This window comes from Argopecten irradians, chromosome 6, assembly GCF_041381155.1.
Source record: "Argopecten irradians isolate NY chromosome 6, Ai_NY, whole genome shotgun sequence".
NCBI lineage: Eukaryota > Metazoa > Mollusca > Bivalvia > Pectinida > Pectinidae > Argopecten > Argopecten irradians.
Genome location: NC_091139.1, coordinates 30,662,144 through 30,675,126, shown reverse-complemented (window position 1 = coordinate 30,675,126; position 12,983 = coordinate 30,662,144). Strand labels below are relative to the sequence as shown.

The 12,983-nt window shown below is 36.1% G+C and overlaps 1 protein-coding gene and 1 pseudogene across 1 annotated transcript; both read left to right on the top strand.

Annotated features, from left to right (window-relative positions):
- Positions 1–7,317: 7,317 nt before the first annotated feature.
- On the top strand, positions 7,318–9,837 carry LOC138326455 (uncharacterized; annotated as a pseudogene).
- A 1,803-nt stretch (positions 9,838–11,640) lies between these two features.
- LOC138326454 (uncharacterized) lies at positions 11,641–12,983 on the top strand. Its single transcript, XM_069272558.1, has 2 exons — positions 11,641–12,765; positions 12,801–12,983. The coding sequence occupies exons 1-2, from the start codon at positions 11,641–11,643 to the stop codon at positions 12,981–12,983; spliced, it is 1,308 nt and encodes a 435-aa protein (XP_069128659.1).

Sequence of the window (12,983 nt, the reverse complement as noted above, 5' to 3'; positions counted from 1 at the left end):
TTAACCGCGTACCCAATTGATCGTTGAGTCGACATGTCCCAGACTTTTCGCACCATAGCTAATTGATGTTCAACATTCAAATTTAAGTTTGATTCGAATTTTATTAATCGATTCTTTCTGTTATTTAAATAATACAAATGTATTCATTGATATTAACACACTGTATTTTATTTTTGAAACAGTTTGATATAAGTCCGAAATGTCTATGTTTTTCCTGTTTTGGCCTTTCAATTCGCCCCAGACGTTTCGCCTCATGCCTTTTGAACATTTAACATTCAACATTTCGTTTGATTCGAAATCTTTTAAATCATTTATTTTATCATTTTAAAAATACAGATATATTCATTAAACATACTGTAGTTTACTATTCACAATTTTGGTATTAGGCTGAAAGGTCAAGTTTATTTTTATGTTGGGGACTAAGTGTAGTTGGTTTGGCGAAAGTCTGTGTTTCCTCCAAATCACTTGACGCTTGCAAATAAAGGGCAAATGCACTGAGCTTCTACCGGATGAAGATTACGTTCGTCGGATCATAAAAGCGTTTGAACCGCTCGATTATAAAATGAGACTTCAAAGTAACGCAATCACGCTGATGGGATTTTTTACAGTTGGTAAATAATGGCGGCAGCAAACTGAAGCTGTCAGTGTGTAGGATTAAATTCGGGAGATTGTACTTATTCTTATATTTTCATGTATGTGTAACCTTAGAAGTGCTTCGCACTTCGTGCCCTTCGCACGACGGGCTGCGCCCTTGTAATAATAGATAAATGATATATCAAGTAATTTAAGTGTATGGCAAGCTGACTTGCTTGAGATGAAAGCGTAACGAAAAGTCTAGTGAGGACCAACGATTTACTTCGAATAATACAGGTTGTCTTAGAAACACGAGTTCGGGTTAACGAAAATCGATTGTATAATGACATGATTTGATGTTATGTGTACTTCGCACCAGGAATATCATATCAATACGCCCAAATGTAATATCGAACACGATGGTAATACGTGAATATAAGACTCTTTCATATGTGGATATAAAGGATAGGGATATTCTACCAGAGGGTCACAAAATGTTATAAAACCCGAGGCTTGCCGAAGTTTTTACATCATTTTGTGATCCGACACTATAAGGAATTCTGAGAAGATTATTTAAGGGAAAAATAGTTCCGCCACTATGTATCGTACCAATCGTCCAGATTTGCAGATAAAATCTGAAACTTCACAGTTCAACAGGTTGTAATCTAACAATGTCTTTAATGCATTTAAAAGATGAAAACCTACTTCGATAACCAAATATGTAATGATACATGATGGTATTACATTCGTAGTTCGTCTGCTACACTACTCAGCTGGTCGTAGCTAGAAGATTTTCATCCACTCATAGTATTACTACAGAGACTACTACAGGAGTATATTTGATTGGTACATCTTTTTTAACATTGACTACGTATTTATGAATCGAGACTGGTCTATCAATATATGTGTATCAAAATCTTGGAATAATAGGAGATATGTCATCACTCGTTCATCAACATAACCTCATTGTCCTTTAATTTTATTTTACCTATCGTAACACCTTTATGTTCGTATTTACACAATAATGGTGCGACATTGTGTATGCCGTACCCCGGCCCGCGCCAGAGGAATAACCCAACATTTGTCTAGAACTTCTATAGCTATAGCGGTAGTGTGCTTTTATTATTTCATACATGTTCATTTCTGAAACACAATTTTATCAGCGCATCGGTGTTCATTTATTACATACAGTTGTTTTGTTTAACTTACGTGACATCAACTCGCATACGGGTATATCCTACGTTCTGTATCTGTTGAATCGTATAGCTATACGATTATATATTATATATCATTTGAAATTTCATTGGGATAAAACAAAATAATTAACAGTGTCGTGGGATATGTCATTGTTTTTTTTTTTAATTTATGTTTCATATGGATTGCAGGACAATACATCCACATCATATTTTGTTTCGTGATTATGTAACAGAATCAGCCTCATCGAATTGTCCCTTTAATAAAACGCAATGTCAACGGTCTTGTTCTAACGTCTTATCTGCCTACATGTGTGAATACAATATACCCATCGAGTCGTAACACTCCATGTTACTTAATTTGGAAATTAACAACCAATTTAACAAGTCGTAACTTATTAGAGCGACTCTACAGGAAAGGCATATGCACTGTACCCACAACTCCAATATTATGATAATGAAGGCAACTTAATTTGAGATTTTATCTCTCATCTTTTTTAGTGACTTTCTTCTTACTTACGACTCCCTTGGCACTGCCTCTCTTTGATCTTGATTTGGGCGTTTTCTACAAATAAGCTTTTGATTCTATCTTCTCATCACGTTATTGAAGATCGTAGTTTCTATTCCTGCTTACAGTTTTGGAACATAGCGACTCGGCGACTGATTTGCCATTTGTCAGTATAAGTATTGGTTGGAGTGTGTTGTTCTGTATCTTTGGCATCATATTTCATTGAGGTACATGCAACATTATGGAATGGGCTGGAAATCCAACCATTACAACGAATATATTTGAGATATCGTATTACCTTCCTTTGTGTAAACACACCGGATAGAAAATAGTTTTTGTATCGAGAAGACATGAAACAACACACAAGGTGAATGTATGTACATACAGGTTTATTTTATTCTTTTAAAACCTTTTAAACAGTTATCTACAGATACAGGCATACCATACTGCGTGCATTTATATTGCATTAATGTGAGGCGTTTAAATCCTAATTGTTAGCTTTTTTAGATATCAAGAAAATTAAAATCGTTTTCTTAGATACGTAAACAAGCCATTTCATATTTACAAGCACTATATCAAAATTATGTCTGTCAGATCACGTATATGATAAGATAATAGGCTTGTGATAATTCACAATAATAAATATATGAATGACTACACCATCCATCTTACGTAGGCTTATTCAGATATATATGGTAAATTAAAAAAAGGAAACTTACAAATGTTCCTCGAAACCTCTTGTCCAATATATGTAATTTATCTGAAGTGTGCTTATCCTCATACATATACCTTCATAGAATCGAGGGACATATTCTGTCTTAGAAGTTTTAAGTGGTCTGTTGATTTATATCGAGATCATATGAAATAAAACGTGTATGAACTTAAATGTGTAACTCTGGTTGTCGTTTTAACAGCCCGTCTTAGATTTACGTATTGTGTAAATCACCATCGACTTAAGTAACGCTAATCATGTTCTATCAAAACGTATGCAAATATATATACATGTACATATGAAAAAAGGAATAGTAAAGATTCCCAAGCACTTTCGCAGCTATACAGCAAAAAGTGCAACGCATGTTTTACTTGCGTTTGAAAAAACATGTGTTAAACGTATGTTTACCATGCGTTTTACGTACGTTTTGGCCAACATGCGTAAAACGGACGTACATAACATGTGTAAAACGGATGTTTATAAACGGACGTAAAACGCAACGTCCGTTTTACGTATGTTTGAAAAAAATAGGTGTGTTTACCATGCGTTTTACGTACGTTTTGGCAAACATACGTAAAGCAGACGTCGAGAACATGCGTAAAACGTACGTACGTTAACAAACAGACATAAAACACAATATACTGTTTATGTATACATGTATTGTAACTACTGCACTATAAATGTTAAAAAAATCAAATATTCCATCTTTATAAAGCATGCATACTATTACTTGTATAAATTCTACCTGCGAAATAATCAATGCAGTTGCCAGGTACTGTTTGTCAGTGGTTTTTCTCAGGATACTCCAGCTTTCCTGCATACAACACCATTTTGGAAACAATATTTTTTGTGTTTCAGTCTTCACTAACTGAGAGGATATAACCGATAATGGATGTTCATGCATATAGTAACACACATGTATGATATTATTAATAAATATATACTCATCAGCATGGGGGTTGGTCTGCATGATCAATAACTGAATAATGGCTCAGTCACTGCACAACACACATGTATGAAAAAACAACCACAAAGTCATTGGACAGGAAACAAATTTTATGAAATGGACAAATCTGCAACAGCTTCAAGGTCAATTTGCCTGAAAAAACATATAGAAGATAGATTTTTAACAGGACAAAACTTATGTAAAACACATGTTCAGATACATCCGTTTTACATGAGTTTATATTAACGCACGTTTTACGTCCGTTTACCATGCGTATTATGCATGTTTAACACACGTATTACATACGTTTCGTACGTACGTTTTACTAGTTGGACAACACCTGAACGAGTGTCGCGGATGAAATGAAGAGAAGAGAAATGGGAGATAACTCTTGTTGTTATTCTTACAAGGGACCAATTTCATTAGGTTATGGAAAATATACCAGAGTTTGAAGTAATATCAGGATTTTAGTCTTTTGACCCGTGTGACCTTGAATAAAGGTCAAGGTTATTTATTTTTAAAAAAACTTGGTAGTTCATTATATAATATATACTAGCAGTTAAGCTGAAAGATACATTTTAATTGATTTTCTATAAAAAAAACAACAACAAAGGAAAGTAATTAAAAAATGAAAAATCTTTGTAAGCTACATCCTCAATACTCCAGGGGTTACTATCACCGACGAAATATCCATCCATGGATTAATATCTTATAGTAAAATTGGAGGAAGGTAAAAAGAAATCAAGAGGCCCAAGAGGCCTTGATGGTCACTTGAGTGCTGATACAGAACATTGCAACGTTGGTTCAAATCTTTAAATAGCATTTATGAATTAAAAGAAACCCCCTTTGGACCAACTTCTCAGGCCCCTGTGGATCAGTCATGGAAAATGTGTTAATATTACTCAATGGCCATATCATATTGATAATTCTGAAAACATTTGACTCATTTTCTATTACAAATGACCAAATAATGTTCATAAATGTTTTTTCACTATAAAAACTATAGTAAGCTCGACTCCCTCCCCAGGGGGAAACATGAGACTCCAGGGTCATATATATATAATTCAAAATTTTGTGAAGGACCTTAAGACCTTTCCATCTATAAAGAGTATTTGATTCTACCATTTCCAGAATTTTAGAAGAAGGTTGTTGAAGTTTTAGCCTATCCTATTTGACCCCTTTTAACCCCACCCCTCAGGTCCCTGGGGTCAATCATGGAAAATTTGTTAATAGGATTCAATGGCCATCTCAGGTGACCTCAAAACTGAGTCCTGCATAGATTTCCTTTCAAGATAACCTAGAAAGTGACACCCAACTTCAAACCAACACATATGTACAGTGAACCACATTATACAATTCCTTTGATGTACATTAAATTATCTAATTACCTGTGTCTTCTGTTGCCTGCAGTTTCATTGACCGATTGCCAGGTGTAACACATGTGTTTCTATTCCATGTCGGAACAAACAATGCAGTTTGATTGACAGCTGACGGTCAGTTAATTATGAAATAGTGCAAGGGTAGATATTATGTCAGTGATAGTAACCCCTGGCGTATGAAGAAGGATTAGGCTATTACTTTACTATTTTCTTAAATAAAGGGAGACTTAAAACTTGAATGTGGCATTTTATAATTGACTTAATTGTCCCTATGACATACAATTAATTCATCATAATTGCTATTGCTGCCTGGAATATGCATTTTCATGAATAATCATGTAAAAGTCTCTGCTAGCTACCCCCATTTTATTGAAAAATAAGTTTTAAAAAAAATTGGTAATAATAGACAATATCGCCTGACTTGACACTCAATCTCTTGACATTATCGATTAACACGTCCAACAATTCTCAAAGTTCACTGTTATTCAAAATTGTTCTATATTAGACATATGTCAAGTAAACGACAGTCACGCGTTGTTATATAACGATACACAAACACAGGGGTCTAGTACTGGTCAATAAGAAGGTTGAGGTCAGAGACACTGTTACACTAGACTTCTGTCCTCATAGTCTGGCCAGGATGGGGACTACATACTTACTTATGACCAGTAATCCACAAAGTTCATTTGTTTATAAACTATCACTACATGACACACAAGTGACAACATTTGTCGACATCAGTCTACGTAAAGCATATGAGCATCAGTATCAACCAGAAAGGCGAGGTGTTTGTTAGTACCAGGACACCAGAGATAGTGGTACTCAACCACTCTGGTACGGTTATAAGGATGCTGAGCTGTGAATGTCAACAGGCACTAGGGGATCCGCACCTTACAAAATATCTATAATGGACGGTCAGTTACGATCAGGTATACGTCTTACCGAGTACTGGTACACGAGCATGGAGTGATGGCTTCTACAGTGGTCGGAGTGGATACACGTATAATCGGGAACGTGTTGATCGGATGATGGGACGGTACCGTACATGTTATACAAATGTAAACTTTGACACGAAAGTCATTTTATAGATATTGACTCCTAATTTGACGCAATGGTGTAGAAATTTTAACAATTTCCTTTGCAGAGTGTTGTGATTGTTCAGATTGACACATCAAAATGAAGGACCGGAGGAAATAACAATATTTCATATCATATGAATAATTGCCTTCCCTTTGAATTTATTAAGATATACACTAGTATTACGGAGAATCATTTCCTCAATAGGGACAAAACTCCATTTTCATGGATAAAAAAATTAAGTTCGCCTTGTGACTTCAGTGAAACTTAACAATTAAAAGAAAATATTCGCTATGAATTAGTGCAAACGCAAAAAGTGCAAAAGTTGGGAAAATAAATTTGGATGATTCGGGAATAGAAAATATTTTTTTAATTACGATATTAGACGTGTACAGTAAATAACTATATGTATCTGATGGTGACTTTTGTTTTCGTACTGGTGTTTCAATATTGTTCACAATCAGCAAATACAATGATTATATATCATGCAATAGATTCGCAATTTTGGCTTTCATGGTTGAGAATAATACAACCACTCCAATGAAGTGATGACATCCGACTGAAATTCCACCATAACCTATCAAGATATATAAGTACACCACTAAACTGTCAGAATTCTCTAGTGCATGGTCATGGCATAATGAAATCATGTATACTTTGATATTACATTGCACTCTTATCTACCTGTCTTCGACCAGTATATTCTTGAAATACAACCTGATCTTTGTCAACAACATCGATATAAATCAAGTAACGTGATAATAACCGAATGGAATAAAATTGCGCGTTGTAAATCTATCAAACTTAGGAGGAAGTATTGATATATACTCCTTAACTAAACACCTTTATCTGGCTATGTATGTAAGAAAACCAAAGTGCTAGGTGGACATTATATTCACACTTATCCATTTGATGAAGAGGCTAGAGACATGGCTAGTTCTAAATCCATACGAGGGCCCAGGAACCCGTTACTTATAAGTGTTTGTGTAACAGAGATGAAAACGTAAACTGGTACTGTAATGACTGCCAGGAGGCGTTATGTGATCGCTGTAAGGATTCTCATTCACGTGGGAAGAAAACTAAAAACGACGACATCGTATCGATACGGAAAGCTGACCGTCAGGCCGACAAGCCTGTACCAGAGGTATGTAAAGCACACCCCGGTAAACTCCGTGATCTTTTCTGTTCCGACTGTAAGAAAGTGCTTTGTTCCGTGTGTGTTTCCGAAAACCACAAACAACACAACTGGAAACATTTAGAACAAGTTGTGCCAACATTGAAGGGACATTTATATCAGCACGCGATAACACTAGCCAAATACGTAGAAATGTTCAAGACCAAGATGTCAAATCTGGAACATGAAAATAAAATATCAACTAACATCATTGAATATACTAGGGATGAAGTTAACTCTCAGAGGAAAAAGTTGATAGCTGAAGTGAATCATGTCGCCGATGCCGTGCTCGATGAGTTATCGGCCATGGAGAATGAAAAGTCGGCGACATACAATGACGATTGTAACCGATATCAGACCAAGGTTAGGGAGATGATGTGTCTTCAAGAAAAAGCGGTAGTAGCGTATACAAGAAGGTCATTTGTATCAATGCTTGAAACAGACACACTGCTGAAAGCAACACTTCCCAAGTATGACATTAATGTGAAGATTGGTGGAAGAAAATATCCAGGATTTGTGACAGGACGTTTCAATCGTGACCTGCTGAAGAAAATGTTGGGCGAACTTCACCTGTGTGAGAAAAAAGACATTAACAGTAAACACGTCCAACAACTCTCAAAGTTTACTGTTACTCAAAAATGTCCTATAATGGACATATGTCCCGTTGATGAAAGTCACGCCTGATTATCAATATACGAACACAAGGGTCTAGTACTGGTCAATAAGAAGGGTGTTGTCATAGACACTGTTACACTAGACTTCTGTCCTCATAGTCTGGCCAGGATGGGGACAACACACATCCTTATGACCAGTAATCCACAAAGTACATTTGTGTATAAACTATCACTACACGACACACAAGTGACAACATTTGCCGACATCAGTCCACGTACAACTGGGGACATCAGTAGATGAGCTGTATCGGGGACGGAAATAGCATTGACTGTTTGTCTTCGAGTATCGCTATGTCAACAGGCACTAGAGGATCCGCAACTAACAAAATATATATAATGGACGAGTCAGGTACTATTATACAGATATGGTCAGGTGGCTACCAACATGAATCTCTTTAGGATGTCATGTGACAAGTACGACACTTTGTTTGTGCCAGACGTCAGAAACAATCAGGTGTACGTCATACCGAGCACCGGTACACGGGCCACGTGTCTTCTGGACCGGAAACATGAAGTGGTACGTCCTAGAGTGGTGGGAGTGGATACGATCGGGGACGTGTGGATCAGATGTTGGGGCGGTACTGTACACGTTATGCAACACTTGGTGTAAATATTGACTCGAACTGTGAAGCGATGATGTTGATATTTCAATAATTTCATTACGTACTTATTATTACTATACACATCTCGTTATGATAGACAGTAGAGAAAAGAATTTATATCACATCAATAATTGTCATGGTTTTTTTTATTGATTGAGATGCATGTATCAATTACTGTTGCAAATAGATTATTGATTTTTTTAACTGAAGTTTTTCTCCTGACTTAGGAACCTTACAGCGAAAAGATTCCCTGTAAAGTAGTGCAAACGGAGCAGATCACTAAATTAATTCACAAATAGGATTTATTTGTTAAATCACGATAATATATATGTTCAATTAACAACTTTCTACCACAATAGACGGTGTTATTCAACTCTCAGGGCATTATATAAACGATGCAACTTTTGGTTAATAATTTGTTTACACCACACGTGGTATAAACTCTGTACGCATTCTAATTGATTGACACGGTGAACTTTGACCGAATTACTTATTGCTCAGTGCAACATCATCGTTTGGCAACGTCATCAATAATCGAGTGACGTCATGCTATGTTGTGATCGCTGTTTGACCTCAAAACTGATATTGGAAAGCGTACATGAAACCATATGTAAGGTGGTCGTTGTCAAAAACGTGACGTATTCATATGTAGTATAATAATCTGTGTAACTTGTTTTGATGAAACAGGATCTAACTGGTAAGTTTGGTAGCTAAATATACATATAGATTAAACGAGTCTGTCACGGACTTGATAACAATGGCTTGATGATTATTTGGCGGAAAGTAAATGGCACTGTTTGTCGGTGCGTATGCTTTTGTATAGTCCGACAGTGAGTGTGATATTGTTGGAATAACTCTGGAAAAAATAATTTGATAATACGTTAAATGACAAATGTTTCATCCAAAAAATTTTCCCACTTAGAAGATTTTTATATAAATGAATTCTTTCTTAAAATATGACTTTTTGAATATTAATTAGTGCATTTTTGCTGAAAATATCACGGCATATAGTTATAAAAGACACTCGCTAAAGTTTTTGTCTTTTATAACTTTTTAAAAAATAACTCGCTAAAGCTCGTGTCTTTTGTAACTTTTAAAAAATAACTCACTTGTGAGGATAAAATTCCATATCTAACAACCACTCGTTGTGTAACCCCTATATACATATTTTGTTTTCTTCGTGGTGTTTCAATATTGATCACATTCAGCAGGGATATTTAATATATGTCGTACAGTGGATCCTATTCCATATCATACCAGTTACTGACATGATGTTCTCGTAAGATTGACTAAGACCTAAACTGGTAATAAGGAAAAATTATCAAACCTTAGCTTGCCTTGTGACTTGAATGAAACCTACAGAAAATATTTGCTATGACGCACTGCAAACGGAGAAGATAGACAAATAAACTTGTGGATAAATTACGAGAATTGATATGTAAAGTGAACGACTATATACAACTTGTGATGACGTTTTGTGTTCTTCACGGTGTTTTAATAATGTTTCCATTCAGTCAAGGTAGTGATTATATATAATACAGTGGATGTTGTTATATCCGATATTTTAAACTCATTTGAAAAATATCATAATCCAAAAATCAACCTAAGTAAAAGAACAACAAATATTTTGATAATCGACTTCACTGTATTTCTTATAACAAAGGTTTTCGTTAAAGTAATGAAAACATTAATAAAGCACAGCTATTGACTTTTATACACAAAATGGACTGATAAAATCGTTGGAAAAGAGTGCATGACAGATGAGGTCATTGGAGCACATTGGATCCTATACACACTTTAAATAACTTATATTATATGTATGATATATATTTTTTGTTCTATTGTGCCAGGATAATATCTGATTGGATGCTTTACAAATGGCCTGATTGTAGATTTACTCGAGTGTCAAACAGTCTTTAATTAATTGTTTAAACATGTGTTTATAAGTGTTTATGTCACATGAGATTTTACGAAAAGAAAAATTGTTATATAGCAGGTCTTTCAAGCAAAGAATACAACTTCGAGTCGTATTTCATAAGAACCTATAGGAAATTAGCGCAATTTAAGATTACGGTAATCTCATAAATACAAAAAGCTACATTTCAAAGAATATCGACGTCAAAATGTAAAAAAAAATTCCAACGGCCATTATGTAACATTGTCAATGGACCATGACGTCACGTAGTTGTTTGCTGACATCAAGTCATGACGTAGAAATGAATTCCCAAACCAATGATAATTGATCCTGATTATATCATACTGTCTTCTGTCCTATATGTAAACAATATAACATGAGCGAAGCCACTTGATACCAGGCAAATTTGTGATTAATGAAGAATAATTCTGATAACACCGCGATGTATGAGCACATTCCAATGCTCTTTCAGACGGGAATTCCCGTCAATTTCTATGGACTGTTCCAAATGTCTGTGTCGTAACCAAACGGTATAATTCAATGTTAATGTTATAAATATAATAAAAATAAATCTCATTATGGTCGAGGTCCATTGTAAATAGTAATACCCATCTTAAGCTTATCGTTTGATCAAACCATCAGAAAGATACTTTAATCCTTAAGTAGAAGTGCACCACACGATTGCCTCACACGTGATCGTTCCATGATAAAACAAAGTATACTTTGATATTTTACTGCATCATTATCTACAGTCGGCCGATATAATATCTAGACAAAACTATAAACTGTGTCGAGTAAATCAATGTGATTCGGCACGAGATGCACGTAACGACGATATAGACGTGCGTTGTAATTTTGTTTATTGAAATATACCTTTTACTTGAGCCATGGCGAGTTCTAAACCTACATGTATACAAGGAGCCATGAAACCCCTTACTTACCCATCTTCTCTGTGGGACAATGATGAAAACGTAAACTGGTATTGTAATGAATGCCAGGACTCCTTAAGTGATCGCTGTAAGGATTTCCATTCACGCGGAGAGAAACCTAAAAACCATGACATCGTACCGATAGTGAGAGCTGACCGTCAGACCGACAAGCCTGTACCAAAGGTGTGTAAGGTACACCCTGGTAAACTCCGGGATCTTTTCTGTTCTGACTGTGAGGAAGTGCTTTGTTCCGTATGTGTCTTAGAAAAACACAAACAACACAACTGGAAACATTTAGAACAAATTGTACCAACATTGAAGAGGCATTTAAATGAACACATGACGACAGTAGCAAAGAAAGTAGAACATTTCAAGACCGCGATGTCACATCTGGAACGTAATGATAAAATATCAACAAACATCATTAAAACAACTCGGGATGAAGTTAACTTTCAGAGGGAGAAGTTATTAGCTGAAGTGAACAACGTCGCCGATGCCGTGCTTAAAGAGCTATCGATCCTGAAGAAAAAACAGTCGGCGAAGTACAAAGAAGATTGTCAACAATATCAGACCAAGGTTGGGGAGCTGATACGACTTCACGATAAAGCGGATACAAGTAGATCAGTTGAATCAATGCTTGAAACAGAAAAGTCGATGAGATCAACATTTCCCCGGCGTGACGTTAATGTGAAGACTGGTGGAAGAAAATATCCGAGATTTGCGACGGGATGTATTAATCGCGACCTGCTGAGGAAAATGTTTGGCGAACTTGACCTGTCCGAGAAAAAAGACATCAACAGTAAATACGTCCAACAATTCTCAAAGTTCATTATTACTCAAAAAAGTTTTATATCTGACATATGTCCGTTTGATGACAGTCACGCGTGGTTATCAATACACAAACACAAGGGTCTAGTACTGGTCAATAAGACGGGTGTGGTCAGAGACACTGTTACCCTAGACTTCTGTCCGTTTAGTCTGGCCATGATGGGGACAACAGACATACTTATGACCAGTAATCCACCAAGTACATTAGTGTATAAACTATCACTACACGATAAACACGTGGAAACATTTGCCGACATCAGCCCACGTCATGCACAGGGGATGCTGGGGACATAAGTCCTCGTGAAGCATATGACATCAGTACCAACCGGACAGGCGAGGTGTTTGTTAGTACCAGGACACCAGAGAGAGTGTCGAGGAACACAATCAGGTTTATCCGTCTTACCGAGTACGCCGTAATACAAACGGGCCAGAAGCGTGTCTTCTGGACGCGTCCGGAGAGAACAATGGAGTAG

Coding starts and splice junctions, on each gene's coding strand:
- LOC138326454 (XM_069272558.1), top strand. CDS start 11,641: ATGGCGAGTTCTAAACCTACATGTATACAAGGAGCCATGAAACCCCTT. Junction 12,766..12,800: donor ACGTGGAAACATTTGCCGAC/ATCAGCCCACGT, acceptor GATGCTGGGGAC/ATAAGTCCTCGTGAAGCATA.